The 19449-nt window shown below is 36.7% G+C and overlaps 1 protein-coding gene across 4 annotated transcripts in view; it reads left to right on the top strand.

Moving 5' to 3' along the window:
- CPEB3 (cytoplasmic polyadenylation element binding protein 3) overlaps positions 1-19449 on the top strand; it is a 127402-nt gene that overhangs the window by 30342 nt on the left and 77611 nt on the right. For 3 of the 4 annotated variants that reach the window (XM_087824445.1, XM_087824444.1, XM_087824446.1), the window contains 2 exons: positions 1632-1791; positions 10848-10904. In XM_087824445.1, coding sequence (XP_087680571.1) covers positions 1632-1791; positions 10848-10904 — 217 coding nt within the window. The remainder of the gene's footprint in view (positions 1-1631; positions 1792-10847; positions 10905-19449) is intronic. The other variant, XM_087824447.1, reaches the window with a different exon arrangement.

Raw genomic sequence — 19449 nt, 5'->3', positions numbered from 1 at the left:
AAAAAATTATGATGCACGCATACACAAATATTTGCCCTTTAAGAAATAGATGTGACTTAGTTCCCATTGTACTACATACATTCCTCTGTCAAAACACCTATCATACTCTAGTTTTAATTGGTTATGTCTCTCTGCTAGTTATTTGCAAACAGGGACTAGGCTACCGCATTTATTTTTGAACTACCAGGGCCTAGTAGGGGAGTAGCCCTCAACTTGTGCATTAAGGATTTGTAAAATCTGTGCCCTCCACCCCTATTCCTCATCTATGAGTTTAAAAAAAAAAAAAAAGGATAGGGTTGCCAGGGATATTAGAAATAATCTAGCTCAATCTTCTCATTTGTACAAAGGGAGGAATTTCACGTGCAGACTGGAGAGGTGGATCATAATGCACCAAAAGCCCTCAGTTGTTTATAGCTGTTCTAGCACTCTTACCTCCTGGTTCTTAGGACCTGCATGCATACGTACTATATTCATTTATTCAGTAATCCTCTGAGATTTTTTATGTTCAGTGATGAGGAAATGTCACCTTCCTTTTTGCCTCCCTGGATAGGTATACAGCTATGCTTTCCAGAAACCAGAAGAAAACAGCTTTGCAAGAGTTTAAGACAAACCTAGAAAATGGTCATTGTAGCTGAGGTTTTTACCTATTGTATTATTTTTGCTCACCTGGGGAGTCATCATGTTATTCTCCTGTTCATACGAGAGGATAAGTGATCATTTGCAAGGCTAGTCAAGATCCTGAAAATAATCTCTCATTGCTATAGTTTGATTTGTGTGGGTGTTGAGGTGTATGTTTGTCTTGCTTTTCTTAAACAAAAACAAACTAAATCTGTGCAATAGTAATAAGTTAGGCCATGAGTTGTATTTCCTTTTAGGCTCAGACTACTAAAAATAATTTGTAGGTGATGGTCTCCCATGGGCCTGAGTGAACTGTGGTAGAACAATTATTTTTTTTTCTTTACTTAGTTTGCGTTAGCTTTCTATTTTCAAAATGTTTTCGAATCTAACATCATGAAAACACTACCTTGGGTTAAAGCTTTTCATGTGCATGCTTTTCAAAAAGTAATTTTAGTACTTTGGATATACTATAATTTTTATGATGTACACCTAATATATGGACTTATCAGTAATAAATATTAAAGATATCCAATAAAATTACATTGAAATGACGATCACTTTTTGGTTTCTCAGGAAAGTAATTCCTCCAGAAAAAAAATCTGTTCATTTGAGTAGAATCTTCATTCGACAGTGGAGGAGGGGGTGAAAGGCAAAGCCAGTTCACTCGACTCTTAACTTTTGAATTTACCTTTTTAGTTCACTTGAGAGAAAGTCAATCAGAGATAGTGGGACATATACATGAAAGCATATTAGGGAAAAGGATGCAATTTAATTATGGAAACTTGTATTAAACTTAATGTTGCTAAGTCATCATTCTTTTTTTAAATTCCAGCATTAATGTATAGTGTCATTCTGGAATGTCATTATTCTTAATGAAAATAATGACTTTATCATTAGAGCTATCTGGAACTTTGATTCATGTCATCAATACTTGTCAAGAAGCAAATGATATGGTATTGATTTTATGAAGTAATTTTATGTATTGTCTTGTTGTTCTGTGTTTTTGTTTTTAGGACCGGAGTAGGCCCTATGACACTTTTAACTTGCACTCGTTGGAGAACTCCTTAATGGATATGATAAGGACTGATCATGAGCCTCTGAAAGGTAAACACTACCCTCCCAGTGGCCCACCAATGAGTTTCGCTGATATAATGTGGAGGAATCATTTTGCAGGTTAGGAATATTCATATGTCCATTCCTTGCTTGGTGTTGTAAACAAAAATCAGCTTTTTAATAATTGTGATTTTTTTGTTTTGTTTGTGTTTTGTTTGTTTTTGTTTGCTTCTGTACAGCATTGTGGAATGTATTTAAAGTTGATTTTTTAAAAACCTGGGTTCAGCTACTTTATGATTTTCAAGGTGATTGCTTTAATCGTAATGTCTGGCAGAAGCATGTGTTGGGCAGCTGAGGTTGCAGTTATAGCATGAGACCAGAAGCCAAATTTTCTGGGCTTTGCATTTGGAATACATAGCCGAACCTGGATAATTCATTTAAGTCCAAGTATACTGCAAGGAAATAAGAGATTTAGTAAACTAGTCTCCAAAGACTACTTCAGAAAACTTCATAGGAAAGGGTTTCATTTTATTAAAATATTATCAATTTCCTAGTAGAGGGAAGTAACATTACACAGACTTAAGAGCAGCCAGTGACTCTTTTGCGTTCTCTAAGGCTAAAACTCAAGCAAAATGTCTTAAAGTGTGTAAATGTTTCAGGTTAAACATAAGGCAGAAAGTCCCAACATCAGCAATATTAGGATTTCTTATTTTTACAGCCCATGTAAATTCAGGATAGAGGCTGATGTTACACTCATAATTACAGCTATTTCTTTTTATGGGTTATAGGACTTTTTAGGGGCCCTATGCTATTTTTAAATACTGTAATGGAAAATTTCTGTTGAAATATCTACAATGCTCAGGGTTAGAGCCTAACTATCTGAAAACTGTAAAGAGTTAGCCATAGGGATGTCTAGCTTTTATGAACCCTTATGTCCTCTGGAGTTGTGAGGAGTGTGATCCCCACTGGTCCTCTCCAGGCTCTTCTATAGGGTAGGACTGACTTGTGAACACCTGATAGTCATTTCCTCAGGCCACGCCAGGAATCCATTTCATCCCTTTCTTGTCACACTCATGGTTTTCTGCTGCGGTCCTCAATTTCCAGTGAAACGAAAGTAGTTAACAGACTATAAAGAAAAGAAAGGATTTTGAGAAAAGCTATATTTTAAAGCCTTCAGAAGTAGAAAAAAAATCTCTCATTTATTCATTGTTATATTTAGTCACTTTTACCATGTCTGTCTCCAGTTGAAAGATTAGGTACATGGTAATTTAAAGCATATTTCACTTAGAAGTGAGAATGATGTTAAAAAAGAAACCAATGATATTCACAGACTTTTGTGTTTTTAATATCTTTTAAGGCTGTTTGTCTTGCTTCTCTACCTTGAACAGCTATAAGCCTCTCCTAATCTAAAATATTCAGCCCTTGTTCTTTATGAATATCTGTTTTATCTTAGTCTGTATTCTTCTAGCAATAAAATACTATAAAAGGATCTAAGATTATAGCCTGTTAAATAATTTTCCAGAATTTTGTGGATATGGCTTAAGTAGGTGCTATTGTGGCCCACCTTTTGAAAGTAGCACTGGCAAAGTGTAAGGAGGGTACCTCACTATGGGGTAATGTAAATACCTTATTCCAGTTGTGGTGGCCTTTTTTAAAATTGCATGTCTAACTCCCTCTGCACAAACTTCTTCACTATACTTGCAAATGTAAGGTTTCATCTATAAAAGCCTTGTGCATTGTACGTATAGATGTATGTCCTAATGAATTGGAAGGCACTTAATATGTACTTTTTTACAGCCTCAGTATAGTTGCAACTTCTCAGTTCATCATACCACCCACACTAATTTCCTATGAGTAGACCACTTCCCATATTCAATCACATCATCATGTCGTTGTCCTCTGGTTGGGGTGTTTGAGCTCCCTGCTTCCCTTTTCCAGCTAAGAGGCTTTTACATCTGATTTATGGCATTATGTGCTTGAACCTTATTCCTTCTAATAACATAATTATGATGCTAGCATTATAAAGGAAAGATTTTAAGTAACTTTTGACTTTTAAAAAGGAGCAAATTATAACAACAAGAAGGTAATTTAAAGAACACTGTGATGGCGTATCCTTTATTTTTCTATTTCCCACATAAACATTACCCATGTTTTTATCTGGTCTTCATAATTTATTGATAGGCCTTAACTTTGGACTCAGGTTGTTTCCAGCTTTTTTCTCCACTGTAGGCAATGCTTCCATGGATGAGTTTTTGCACATAGCTTTTTCTTAAGGAAAATTCATAGAGAGGGGTCTGGGTCAAAAGATGTAAACATCTAGTAATTAAAAATAAGAGGATGTAAACATCTAGGTGAACTGAGCTTTAAGAGAAAGGTGGTAGGCTAGGACACTTACCATGTGGGCTCTGGATGAGTCTATCTAGAAACAGTTTCCTCTGCCCCATCCTATTTTTCTTCCTGTCTTTAGTATCCTCTTCTCCCCCTTGAACATGGGATTCTATTTTGAGGCTCTCAAAACTCAAGTTATAGAGTCATTGTTTTCTTTATATGCTTGTTTGTTTTGGTGTTTTCCTCTGGAGCTCAGTTTTCTTTTGAAACAATACATTCTTTCTCGTAAGAAATTCAAGTAGTACATAAAAAGACAAGGAAGAAAGTGAAAAAAACCACTTGAGACTTACTACCTAGAGATAACAAAGATTGTTATTTTTATTAACATTCTTTCAGACATTTTCTATTATCTGTAGAGAAGATGAAATTTCAACTCGGCCTTTCTGACTTTGCAGAGTTGCTCAGACCTGTGGTTGAATTTTGGCTCTGCCTCTAGTTAGCCATCTATCTAGAAATTAGTTAGCCTCTTCAAAGTCTTAGTGTCCTCATCGTTAAAATAAAGCACCTACTTCATAGAGTCAGATCAAGTTCCTGACACTAGAAACTGCTCAAATGGTATCTACAGTTTTTTTGCTCGCGGTGGTAGTGGTATGCTTACTGCCTGGCCTCGGTAATAAATTAAACCTTTATATATTCCTACAATATTTCCTTCTAGCGAGACTGCAGCTAAATGTTGAAAACTTTCAAATGAAAGTTGTTAAAATTTTATTTTTGCCATATATAAATAGTGATTATCATTATCAAAAACCACCTAAAGACCCGGCCTGAGGTGGCCTAGCGGCTGAGCATCGACCTAGGATCCAGGAGATCACGATTCGATTCCTGGTCAGGGCACATGCCTGGGTTACAGGCCCAATCCCCAGTCGGGGCATGCAAGAGGCAGCCGATTGATGACTATGTTTCTGTCTTTCTCTCTCCCCCTTCCTTCCTCTCTCCCCCATGATAAAAATGTCAAGTAATATAGAGAAAAAGTCAAATTGGGTTTTTTTCACTGCACCCTGAGAAATGTCTTCTGCAGTGTTGATCAGATCGTAGTACCCTATTTAAATAAAAATTAGACTAAGTTTTGGCTTCTTAAAGATCTCAAATTACAGTTCTTGGTTATAACAGAATAACATTTTAATCATTACCTGTTGTCTCTTACCCCATCTTATGTGTGACTTTCCCTATTGTTCATTTGAGATAATGCCTCTGAGGGATGAGAAGGAGAGTTTTGTGATAGGTGATGAACTAATGAAAACTGTTCCTTATTTCTTTTCTCAGTACAAAAATCCTTGGGTTGGTAGAGGTATGAGTGAGGCCTGGGTGGGAGGAATTGTTCTCTGCCCTGTTTTCTAGTGGATTGAAGGGATGTTCAGCTCTCCTCGTAACTGTGGGAATTAAGGGGATTTCTGGCATTGGGGATAAGTGAGAGGGCAAAAGGTTCATCCTATCCCCTCCTTACAGTGGCCTGTTCACATACTACTAATGATGAGGGTTCATCTAGATGAGGGAACCCTAGGAAAATCCAGGGTCATTAGGTTTGATTAATACACTATCCCTTAGGATTAATACTCAAAAAAGACAAAGTACTGAGAGAATAATAGGGAAATATCAACCCACATTGGGCAGTGTGGGTGTCATTGAGAGACAAGCTCCTGTCCCCTGGCTGGTATTCGCAATAGAGCAGACATCTTTGCAAAAAAAAACACAGGAAAAAGTCACCTTTTTGTCATCCCATGTAGTCTTCCTTTTACAACAGAAGAGTAGGCCTGGCTGACTACTTGGGGGTAGTGCCTGATGAAACCTCTTCATATATTTGAATTTTCTCTCCTTCACCATTCATGGAACTGAAATTTGAGAAATGAAAAGAGCAGGTGTCAGTTGAGAACTGATCTTGAAGGTTTGCTTTTCAAATATATACCCAATGAGAAAAAATAGCTACCTTCCGATAACAGTGCTTTAAAACTTTCAAATTGACAGAAATTTGGAAGGAATAGATGCCACCCCTTTGGTGTTATAAAGGCATTTTTATTTTTTCAATATAACTTAAGTTTAGTGGTATATAGCCTTTCACAAAATTGGCCCTTTTTGTGGAATGTTGAGGTTCCATTGTTTTAGGAAAAGTGCACTTTCATTACACTCAGTTTGTTCAGAAAAACATACTGCCTCTTTACTTACTTGAGTCATTACTCCAGTTATATTTTTGTGCCACCTCCCTTCAGCTCTTATCAGTTTGTCTTGTATAAAAGTTAGCAGATTCCACAGACTTTTAGGGCACAGGTTATGAGTTAGCAAGAAGTGATTGTTCTTCTATATAAGAGGGGACAGTAGTAGGTAGAAGATGAGCAGTTGTTGTTTTTTTATATATAAGTGCCTCCCATTAATTTGCCCCATGAGCCTTTCAGTGTCGCAGTAATCGCCTGAGAGGATTTTTCCCCCACCTGAGAATTTTAAAAGAGAAAGATTGAGTACTTTAATCCTGTGTACTACCTCCAGAAATTCTGATTTAATTATTCCAGAGTATGGCCTGAAATGAGGAAACATTAGGCACATGCTAAAAATTATCCACTACAGGTATATGCAAAGAAACTAGAATTTGACCTCAGCTCCGAGCTCACAGCTTTTGCTTCTTGGTCCTTTGGAACATATTTAGAATGTTATAGTATCAAACTTTTATCATTTTTCCTTGAAAGGGATTTAAAACACCATTTTACTATATTCTTACATACCATATTATTACATCTTGTGGATAGTTTTTCTGAAGGAAAGTCAGCTTTACGGAGAAAAGTGGTAGGAAATAGAATTCAGTAGAATATCCATTTTGTCTTGTAACCTTTTCAAGAACATGGCACTTACATTCTGTTACGTGAAGGTCTCTTGAAGGACTTGACTTTCTAGAGTAAAGGGGGATGATTAGAGGAAGATACAGCAGTTGTTCCCTATCACATAACATATTGCAGAAGTGAAGAGGTGACTTTCATAGTTAAGTATGAATTAATAAAAATTCTAATTTTTATTTTGGACATATGAAAGTATGGGTTTAGCTGGACTCTGACACTTTGAATAGCAGCAGAGGTAGTTTTTTGTAACTTGTCTCAAATATGAATGTGAATTGAGTTTATGAGACTGTGATTTTTGCAATCTGAATAACCATATGGAACCCTATTCTCCAAACTCTCCTTCTGTCCCCTCTCACCCCCATTCATCAGGCTCCGTGCAGTGGGAAAAGTGGGACACAGTCTCAGATTTTCACACCATTATTCAACTCAGTGAAACCAAGTTTGCCTTCCAGTTTTTGAAACCTTATATTTTACACTATACTTAAAAGATAGCTAGCTGACAGGAACAATTTAAAAATAGCAGACCATGGACAGGTGACAAAATGTCACGCTGGCAGCACCAGACTGCATTAACAAAAATCACCAGATGTCACACACTTGATTCTATTTTCACAGCTGATTAAACAGCAGTATTTGTTGGACAAAAGAAAGGAAATAGAAATGGCCTCATCTGAATTTGGAATCAGTTTTTCTTTTGCTGTTATATATTTTTCTCTCTTCCAAAATTCCGTAACAACTGTAAGAAAACTTAAGGCATACAGTATATTAAGTAAAAAATAAAATTATAAAATAATCCCCATTTTAGAAAAGAAACCTTTATACATATGCACTCCCTAAACTGGGAGACTAAATCAGAATGTTAACAGAACTTGCCTTGGTTTGATTGATATTCTTGTTTTCTTCATTTTTCTGTGTTGTCTAATTTTTCTCCAATGAAAATATATTGCATTTTATACTCTAAACATTAATTTTTGAAGAGGTAAAGAAAGTAACTTAAAGAAGCCATAAGTGGTCTTACTAAAAAGAATTTGCATTTAGGTGGGGAAAATTAGATTATATTTAAATAATTGGTTCTGGTGTCTGGCATTGATTGACCCAGAGTTTCTTTTAATATCTTTTATTGATGATACTGATCCCGAGATCTATTGGGTCAAAGAGGCCAACAGAATTAGGCAGGATACCAGGAAAAGCAAAAAGTTTCTGCTTTATAGGAAGTAGTAATGCCGCCTTCTACAAAACATTGCCCAAGGCTCTTGTTTTGCTGTATTTTTAGAAAGATTGAATCGGAAGAAATCAGTGTGGGATAGAGGATGATTAATTAGAAAGCTACTTTTCATTTTCATTTTTGCTGGCTGAAAAGTCCTAAACCTCATGGAAAGAGTCCAAAAAGGATCCAGCTTCTGGAGGACTACAGAGAGGGGCATACAAAAACATACAGAAACATATGAAAATTATTATTCGATGCAGTGATTGTAAACCACATGCTTCTATACTGTTAATGATTGTAGCACAGGAAATAAAAGAAGTCGAATGAGGATCAGCTTAATTTGGACTTGGTTTTCTTGATAACCCTTTATTGTCATAGGAATGTTTAGGGAACATAGCTAGCTTTTAAGAACCACACCTACCTCTGAATATTCTTTGCTTAAAGATCATAGAGACCTTCTCTATATGCCATTTCCTTACGTTCTGATAGGCAGTGATTTTGAACTCTTGTTGGGTTTTTAGGCAGACTTTCAGTGCTGGTTATTTACTGTTAAATTTGAATACCTCAGAATATAATGAGTAGATCACATCTAGTTCTCATGGATGTTAGTATTTGGTGGTAATGAACCCAAAGAGTATCTTGATTATCTGAAAATAATGGAGAGAATGTTGATATAGCTAACAAAATTCAGAATGTAAAGTCTCTACTGAGTCAAAGCCTTGTTCTGGTGACAAATTTTCCTGTAGTAGGTTCTGATCAAGGTGGTGGTGGCAGGCGATAGCACTTGTTGCATATGGTGTAGACTATAATTTTTAGGGACTCTAAATTGACTTAGGAGCTGGAAAAGCATACGACACATAGATACTGTTAAATTTGTCATTTAACAATGGCTTGTTTTTGAAACTCCTAACAATTAGCTTCTAGTAAATATGAAAATATCTAAAAAATTAATTAAAAAAACAAAACCGGAAATTCTGTTAGTAAGAGATGATTCATTACTAATATGATGATTTTTCTGTAGAAAACATTAAAATATAAACAAAGAATTTTACCAAAATATAAGTGTTAGCAAAATAGTTTCCACAAAACTAGAGATAGGTATAATGTCTTCCTCCTGATAGGGAGGTTTAAAATAATAAAAACCCAAAATAATTTTTCTTGAAAGTTCTTTAATGCTTCATGGTAAAATTAGAACAGTTTCATCAGAATCCATCAATGGCTGATGATTTTTTCATTCTTAATTACTTTTTCTGTCACACACACACACACACACACACACACAGCCAATTCAAGCAACATTACACTTACGAGAGTTTTGTTTTTCCCTTGTCCCTAATATGAAATGACCTTTCACAGATTACTGTGATCTGAGGGTCTTCTTTAAGAGATTAGAATGGCTTTGATTTGAGAAGGAATTCATTATTCCCCCTTTTTATTGGAGGCAAATACTATGTTTTGTCAACTGTGATTTTTTTTTTCTCCCTTTTGGGCCAGAAGAGCTTGATAATGCTGTTTGCCTGCAGTACTGCATAACAGAATTCAGCACCAAGTCATGACTAACCTTTTGCAATTATATATAACACTGTATTTTCTGTAAAAGTCAATCACTTCTTCCTTACCTCTAGCTCTCTCTGCATCACTCTCCCCCCAAATGCTGCTGACATTTATTTAAACAGTGGTAGTGACCTAAAATTAACATTTTTCTGAGAATTTCATGGTAACTCTTGACATAATTAGACATGAAAACCTTGCAGAGCCGAGTTTGTAGATACTAGCTTCACACAATAGCAATAATGATTTTGTTGCAGGAATTGGTCAAGGAAACTTACTAAGTACATTTTTCCCATATAAGACTCTCTCTCTTTCGTTTTTCTTTTGATACACCCACCTCCTTTTCCTAAATAATTAATGAAATCTTAACCCTGGAGGCTATTGGCTGAAACATCTGATTGATTCTTGTCACCTTATAGACCAGAGGTTGGCAAACTTTGTATTTTAGGCCTTTGGGTCACATTGTCTCTGTTGCACATTATTGTTTTTTAATTTTTGTTTTTTACAACCCTTTAAAAATGATTCTTAGCTCAGAAGAGTACAAGCACAGCAGCCAGCCAGTGTGGACAGAAGTTTGCAACCCCTGTTACTACTATGAGGATAAAGGTCTGAAGACAAGCATTATGCCCAAGGTCATATAACTAGTTAGTGATAGGCGCAGCAATAAGAACCCTAGATTTTTAAGCCAGTCGTTCCCCAGTCTATTATATAAATTTTACCTTCTTTCCTCCATTTGCCATTCTGATCATTGTTGCATTTTTGAGTCACTATGAGACCTTTATCTTTTTATTCCCTCTAAGCTTCAAGTTTATAAAGTTCTTAAATTCATTATTCTGCTGCTTGAATTTGAAGGGCACTATGAATGGTTGTTAAAATAAAATGCTTAATTCAGGGAGTTGGCATGTTTAAATCGGAATGCGGGAGATGCATTAAAATTTCAGACGATTATAATGGAAGCTTCTTTTTTGTTTTGTTTCGTTTTGTTTATTTGTTGTTCTTGAGACTTTGGCTTTGTTTTAAGATTTTTCGTGTGTATATTTTATGATTTGATTTAAAAACTTGTGATCGATATGGCCTTTGATAGCATTGTTTGTTATAGATTAATTTGTTTTTGCTCTTTGTAATGTTCATACTTTACAATGTATTTATAACGATTGTATTAAGCATTATTTTCTTTGTGCTTAAAATAAAATTATTTTATTTTTTAGGACGCATGGGAATCAATTTCCATCATCCAGGAACAGATAATATTATGACACTTAACAGTAAGTCTTCATGTGAAATATTCTATAAAATTAGCAGCCACATTTACAGCATATTATTTCCACTTTTTTTTTCTTTTTAGTCATTTTTTATTTTTCAATTACAGATGACATACAATATTATATTAGTTTTAGGTGTACACGCCAGTGATTAAACATTATATAACTTACTAAGCAATGATTTATCAGGATGTTATTTCCACTTTTTAATTATTACATTTCAACCTTTGAATGAGTAAACCGTAGGCCATTATTTTATAACAGTGGTTCTCAAGGTATGATCCCTGGACCAGCAGCATCATTTGAGAACTTATTAAAAATGCAGAATCTCAGGTCCCACTACAGACCTGCTGAATCATAAACTTTAAGGATGGGGCCCAGAAACGTGTGTATTAACAAGTCCTATAGGTGATTCTGATGGGGCTGAAGTTTGAGAATGGTAACTGTATACCAGGGGTTAACAAACTGCAGCGCTGTGAGCCAGATATGGCCCACTGCCTGTTTTTGTAAAGAGCTTTATTGAAACACAGCCACTCCCATTCACATGGATTATCATCTGTGGCTACTTTTGTGTTACAACGGTAGAGCCCCAAAAGCCTGAACTATTTACTATCTGGTCCTTTACAGAGAACTTTGCTGGTAAGGACAGAAGAGAAGGAAAGAGGGAGGTGTGAAGGGAGAGAGGAACTGGGGTAGAGAATGGGAATGAATAAGTCACCTTCATTACACATAACTGAGAATTTTCTCATTTTGGTAGATAGCCAACTGGTGCTTCAAACTGGACCTCAGGGGTCTCCCATTAGATGATTTACATGATATATAGGTGTCAACAGCTTTGCAGGTTAGAAATATTTTTGTTAGTAATAACTGTTGGATTGAGTTCTGGAGCATCAAAACCTTACTAACCAGAAAGTCATTATATTAATTAATGCTGGAAGAAATAGCTGGCTGGTATAAATTCTCTTTCCAAGTGTCTGTGAACCAAATACTTTGCAGAAGACATTTGCTCAGCTCTCCTGATTGATGGGAAAGACAGGTATCATGGTGTGCCATCTCACTTCTCAATACTACTTCCTAAGTTTGAATGGGCCAATTTCCCATTCTTTAGTGTTCCTAGTGCATACCTTCCAGTTATACTTTCCTCTGAGAATTACCACTGCTGATGTTGTCTAAACGGAAAGTGTCAGTTGTCAGAAGGACCTATACAAGCCATTGATTTAAGTTTTCTCCTCTATCAAATGAGTGGTATCAAGTTGTCCACTCTTTTCATCTGAGATACACAAGCTAACTCTTGACACACATGGAGGACATCCTGGGTAAATCTAGGATTGTGTACAACATTACCTCTTTCCCTCTTGTTTGCATAGGGATATTAAAATGCCAGTGGAGTTCCTTAAGACAGATTTTAGGTTATCTCTAAAATATATATTTCACATTTCTTTTGGCTCTGATATGTAGCCTACCTCCCAGTGAGCACTGCAGAGAACCCCTGACAGTGCTTGACGGTGCAGGTTCTAATTCACTGTGTGCACATTTTGTTCTAAATAGCTAGTGTCACCCTCTTTTGGAGGGTCTTGGAAACAATAAAATTACAGACTGTTCACCTCTATGTTCTAATTCCTAAAAGAAAGGTAACTTTACATTTAGATTATGCTACTTCTAATTCCTGGAAGTAGGTACATTGGGGTCAAGATGAATAGGCATGCTTAACTTGCTGAGCTACAGCAATTTTGTGAAAATACTTCAGCTAGGCAGTGGGATTTAGAGTTGAATGTAAAAGGAAAGAACAGCATGGTAGTGTGTTTGCCTGAAGGAGTGAGTGTGTATTTGAGAAAAGATCAAATATTTTTCAAGAGGGAGGGGATGTAATTTTTTATTTTTTGTGTAAAAAAATGAAGCTAGAAGACATTTTTCTTTCTAAAAGGTTTGGACTTCCTTTGTTTTGATTCTCTTTAAATTCTCTGCTTTTAAATAAGAGATTTTGTTTAAGTTCTTTCTACTTTGTGCATGTTACTTAAAATGCCCCTTTTAGCCTCTAAATTTTCTTACCTGTAAGAGAAGGGGACTGAATTAGGTCATCTTAATGATTGCTTTGAGACTGAAGACTATGATTCTGTAGTATATTTTAAAGTACCAAAAGGATCGCTCTGGCTGGTATGGCTCAGTTGGTTGGGCATCATCCTGTGCATCAAGCTGTTGTCTGTTTGATTCCTGGTCAGGGCACATGGCTGGGTTTCAGGCTCCATCCGCCATAGGGGGTGTGCAGGAGGCAGCAGATTGATGTTTCTCTCTCACATTGATGATTCTCTCTCTCCTTCTCTCTTCCTGTCTCTCCAGAAAAGTAAAAATTAAAAAAAAAAAAACGTTAAAGAGAATGCTCCATGATTCATTTTTCTTTGCCATTGGACCGTTTTGATAGGACAGTTGAAAATGATGGTCATTCATCTCATCTTTATTGCAATCTTGTTTAAAACATGGCACTGTTTTCATTTTCTAAAAAAAGTAAAGGAACATGCTGATGTCATACAGCCACAAAAAGCCATCTATGGCTTGGACACACACTTTATTCTGCTAATCAGTCTCTTAATCCAGTGTGATTTCTACTCTTGGGTTTTCCCCAAAAGATCACTCAGGTTTCATTTAGCTCCTTTATAAGAAAGCTAAATAATACTTTATTGATTGTGGAGAATTAGTGCACTTCCAATAGGATCAGCCTTACTTTCAGAACATAGTCTTCCTTGTTAGTGACAAGAATTTTAACCATACTTCCAAAGAGGCTTCTAGTCAATGAAGATTGGGAGTCTGAGACTTTCACAGACTTGGTATGCAGATGATCCCTAGGTAAACTTAAGTAGATGAAACTTTGCCTTCTTTTCTTTGTTGCTCTCCACACACACACCTTTGTTATCTGACTCAATTTTTTTTCAGCCTAATATAGTGGAAAGAATGCAGTTGGGGAAGGCGGCAAAAAGATCTTGGTTTAGCCCGGCCGGGCATGGTTCAGAGGTTGAGCATTGACCTGGGATCCAGGCTATCGGGGTTCAATTCCCGGTCAGGGCACATGCCTGGGTTGTGGGCTCAATCAATGACTCTCTCATCGTTGATGTTTTCTGTCTCTCTCTCCCCCTCTCCCTTCTTCTCTCTGAAATCAATAAAGATATAAAAAAATTAAAAAAAAAAAGATCTTGGTTTAAATCGTTGATTCATTACTTATTTGCTGTGTGAACTTGGGCAGGTTACTTGGTGTTTATTTAAAATGGACATACTAACCTCTTCTTTACAAACAGTAAGGTTAAATATGCATTGCCCCTACTACCAAACCTAGCAAGAAATGCACACCTAAAAAAAAGCTATTCTGTGCTTCTTTCTTCTTCTGCCCTTCCCCTATTTTTTTTTCTTTTGAAGTAGCTATAATTTTTAATCCTGGCTATACAACCAAAATGGGAACCAAAGTAGAAAATACCTGTGACCCTACACTAAAGACTTAATTTAATTGGCCTGGGATGAAACATGGTTGTGGAGGGTGAGTGAGGTGTAGATGGAGAAGACTACAGTTAGAAGTAGTTACCTCTTGATAGATCCACCCCCTTCCCCTTGCCAGTGTCTGTCTGCATCTGAGCATGAAGGAATCAGGTATTATAAGGGCTGTGCCCATCCATTCCCTCCTATTCTTTCTTTCCCCTCAAGGCTTGATCTGCTTTTGTTGTTCTCTGAGGTTTTCCTGAGTTCACGTCAGAAGCAGCAGCTGTTTTTGAGCGGTAAGGGCAGGGATGATGGGAATGGGCAGCTCTCATGTTGTTGGAGCTCTTCCCAAATTCTCAGGTCAAGTCCTTTCCATAGCTTTCCTCCATGAAGGAACCCTCCTCTCACATGAGAGGAACCTTGTGATAGGGACAAGGTGAGCACTCACTGACCAGGGGCGGGGGGCAGGCCTTTGTTCCGCTTAGACTCCTGAGCACGCTAGCACCCATTCTGTTCACTGTCTCTTTTCTCTGGAATAAATTACCTATGTTATTTGTGGGTTTGGAAATGTAAGATTAGCAAGTATTGGCCATCCCGAACAATCTAGAAATCTAGTATTTATATAAAGTTCGAAGGACATCATGAGGTTTTGGCATAGTAGTTCAGAGAAGATGGTTTATTTGAGAACACATACCAGATGTTTGGGTGCATACTTCTGTAGTAGGCAATTTCAGACCTGATTTGGACATATTGGTATGTGTAAAATACTCTGGTATGTGATTAGAATCCTCATGACTTTTCTTGATTTCTTGCTTTGGGGGGGCAGTTATTATGTCATTTAGCAACATGCTACTGAAATAAAAGTAAGGTGGCAGTTAACTATTCTCCATGGAATGCTATCAGGCCACAGGTGTGAGGGTAAATAGACATTGTCTGAAGTAAGCCAATGTGGATGCCCACTCTCTCCAACCAGTGATAATAGTGTGGTGCAGAGATTCTTTACCTAGGTTTGTTTCCAGAGAAATCTTGTCACACACACACATTTTGAATGGCTTTTTTTTCCTGTTTTATTTAGGAATTTAGGATGTGGACCTAGAAGTTTAGAGTGATTACTTTGATAACCTGTCACATATTAAGAGGCTCTGTTATTAGTAACCTATATGGCTAGTGTAGTTTAGACACAACTTTAATACTAGATGCAAGATGGTAGAGCAAAGCCTGGAACTGCGTTTTGGACAAGACAGGAAAATAGTGTATGGAAATGAATAAGGCGGTTAGGGGTTTCCTAGAGAGCAGAGAAGAAAAGATGTCAAGACACATGGGTATCGAGACTCTTGCGCTGACCTTGTGGAACTTATACAGGGTGGGGCAAAAGTCGGTTTACAGTTGTGAGTATGCAAAACACAGAGTTTATTATTTTATTCTTATTTATAAATTACTGTATTATTTTCCATACAGATTGTAAACCTACTTTTGCCCCACCCTCTGTTATAATGATACTATCAGAAGAGTGGGTAGAATTGGTGTTACTGAATATTTGGGTCTGATGTGTGGAATGGTGAGAATGAGGATCTGAAAGGTGGTTAGGGGTCAGATGGTGAGGGGCCTTGGATGTTCCAATGAGAAGCTTGGACAGACATGTGTTACCTTGCTAGAAGATTAGGTTTATCCAAAGATGAATGCTCAGGATGATATGGGGTATGGAAAACCATTTCTTATGAGGAATAGCTAAATATATCTTCATTGTAGAAAAGAGACAACCAAAAGGAAATAGAGTAAGGACCCTCAAACAAAAGTAGGATTAGGCTTGGGTCTATGATTAAGGATAACAGAGAGGCAGCTGTAAGAAAGAACTTTCCAGCTAGTAAGAATGGTTCTACCATGAAGTATTGATCTTTAGCTTTCCAGTCGTGTTCTATGGAACCCAAGCATCCAGGGAGATACTTTAAGGGCCACTATGGGAGAAAGATACCTGAAAAGTGGGGCTCTGGGTCCCTGTGCTGTTTTGACCTGAATAGCCTTGTTCAGGAAACAAATATCTCGTATTTGTTAGGGTTCATTTGTTGGAGGAGAGCGGGCTCTGATACTTAAAAAAAAGTTTGAAAAAAATGATTGGAAGGGGCTGAATTGAGCCTCCTTATTCTTGTACCTTAACTTTTAATTAAGGTATTCCAGCAGAACCAGGTAGGGCATCTTTGTGTTGTTTACAGAAGTAATTTCTGTTTTGTTTGGGAGATTTATTAAAAATCTATAGGTTTCCTGTAAGCTTTTTAAATTTTTATTGATTTTTTTAGAGAGAGAGAAAGGGAGAGGGAGAGAGAAAAAAACATTGATGTGAGAGAGAAACATAGATTGGTTGCCTCCCATGCACACCCCAACTGGGGATCGAACCAGCAACCTGGGTATGTTTCCTGATTGGTGATGGAATGACACTCCAACCTACTGAGCCACACCGACAAGGGCAGTTTCCTGTAAGATTTTGTAAGCAATGAAGCAGAATGTTGCAAAAGTTCAGTTGTTTAGAATGCAGGATATAGTTTCATATTATTAATGACAATTGGATTTTCTAACCAATTCAGAAAAATATCTATTAAAATACTGATTTTAATTCATAAAATAACAGCTTTAACTCTAATGATTAATAGAAAACAGTAGTGCTATGGTAATAATAATGAAATGAAATAGAATTTGATTGAGAAATTCTTTTTTATTCATCTTAGATTATGCTACTAAAAGCAAACAGGATGGTGAAGTTTCTGGAAATTTGAAAGGAATTTCTGAGTACTTTCAAGGACTTTATAGCTTTGAAATACTGGCTCTTCAATATTAGTGTATAAGAGTAAAGGGCTTTTCAGATGTCCATCAACTGGTATATTACTTTACTAGGACTAATAAAACAAATTTACTTTCTCACAGTTTTGGAGGCTAAAAGTCCAAGATCAAGGTGCCATCAGGGTTGGGTTCTCCTGAGGCCTTTCTCCTTGGCTGTCAGGTGGCTGCCTTCTTTCTTTGACATGGCCCTTCTCTGTGCATGGGCACTCCTAGTATCTCCTTTTCTTATAAGGACACCAGTCCTATTGGATCAGGGCCCTATCCTAATGAGCTCATTTTACCTTAATTACTTCTTTAAAGACCTTGTCTTAAAAAACAGTGACATTGGGAGTTAGGGCTGCAAGTCTATGAATTTTAGGGGGACACAGTTCAGTTCATAAGTACTGGTGAATGGGTAAATTGTGGTATTTCCATACTATGGAATACTACTGAGCAGGTAAAAAAATGAAATATTAACACAGGCAACATCATGGATAAATCTCAAAAATACGATGTGACATGAAGTCAAACACATTGATTCCATTAATTTGAAGTTGTTGAAAGGGTACACGAGACTATAGTACAGAAAGAAGATTAATGTTTGCTAGGGGCTGTTGGTTAGGGGATGGAAACAATAGCAAAAGGGCACAAAGAAATTTTTTAGGGAGATGAACTGCTCTGTATCTTGACTATAATGGTAGTGGTTATATGACTGCATTATCTCCAAAATTGATCAAACTGTACACTTAGAGTGCTTGACTTTTATTGAATATAAATAATACAAATCATACCTCAATTTAAAGGGGAAAAAAAAGAATAAACTCTGTAGAGCCAGTGTTGATCTGGACTCAGTCCCAGGTTTGCTGTTTTAGTAGCTGAATAACCTGGGCCAGTCATCTTCCTGGTCCTCAGTTTGTCCATCTGGAAATGAGTGTTATGATAGTTGCTTTGGGAATTAGAATAGGCATGTTAAGCATTTAGCATACAGAACATGATAAATCATCAGTAGGTTATTATATTTTATTTCATGGTATTTCTTCTCTTTGTAAAGTATGTCAGTAACACTAGTATTATTTATGCCTATCAGTTATTAGTGTTACTTTGTAGGCTTGCAAATGAAATGGAAAGATTTGTCTGAGAAAAATGTGTAAGAGTCAGAGAGAGAAGGGTAGGAAGAAGGGATTCTAAAACATCTACATACTTTATGTAAATATAGCAGATAAGTGTGTATCCCATCCCTTCAAGCACATTTTACCTGCTAAGTTCATGTTGTTTACAGATAAATTGATCTTTCAAATTATAGTTTGCCAGATTTGAGAATCACTGGCCTAAAACAATGTTACTTACCATTATAAAGACAAAGATAGAAGAAGAGCATTTATGAGACAAACTCCATCACTCCTGCTCTTTGGGAATTTACAATCTCATTAAGGAAAAGGGGACATTCTTTTACTAACTTTAAGATCTTAACTCATCTTTGGTGAAATTTTTTTCTATGACTAATACTTAGATGGAAGCTGGAAAGGGATCATTAGATGTTTGAATAGAATTGAATTTTGCATACTGAAGTGGTATTCAAAAAATAAGCCTGCAAGATGTTTTTAAGAAATTGATTTTATTGCAAGGAAAGAAATTAACTACTTGTTTCCACAGTTGACTTTTACTAGTTGTGACAGATGTTTCTAAGCCAGTTAATAAAATGTTGTACTAAGTTCTTTGTACCTTGTTCATCTGTTTTTCATCAATATCGCATCCCAGGGACTCTGCTTAAGTTCCTGAAAATAGTGCATGCTTTCCTGATCCACAATAGAGTGGAGATATCTCCCCTTGACCTCTTGTCTTTTGAGCCTCTATAGTGGAACCTGTGTATAATGTCATTTGCTTAGAGAAACTTCAGCCCATGTGGATGAATCCATGTAGTTGAAGAATTACTTTAGATTTTTAGATCAGATTATAATGTGCGCTTGGGGAATCATATGTATGAGTGCAGCCATTTTAAACAAGTGTGGGCCAAGTCATAAGGAGTAACAGATGATCCCTTTACAGTGTTGCCTCGTATGGCTAACAAAGCACCACTCTATTAACATGGGGGTGCCATTTACAATGTACTAGTCATTGACCATGTAAATTTATTTTTAGAATAATTTGGGCCTATCCCACTGTGAACTAAATGTACCTTTCTATACACACACACAAACACACACACACACACACACACACACACACACACACACACACACGGTGGGGCAAAGTAGGTTTACGGTTGTTTGTTTGG

The sequence above is a fragment of the Miniopterus natalensis genome, chromosome 14, assembly GCF_054644295.1.
Source record: "Miniopterus natalensis isolate mMinNat1 chromosome 14, mMinNat1.hap1, whole genome shotgun sequence".
Lineage (NCBI taxonomy): Eukaryota > Metazoa > Chordata > Mammalia > Chiroptera > Miniopteridae > Miniopterus > Miniopterus natalensis.
Note: the sequence above shows the minus strand (reverse complement) of the source record. Positions and strands in the feature narration are given on the sequence as shown.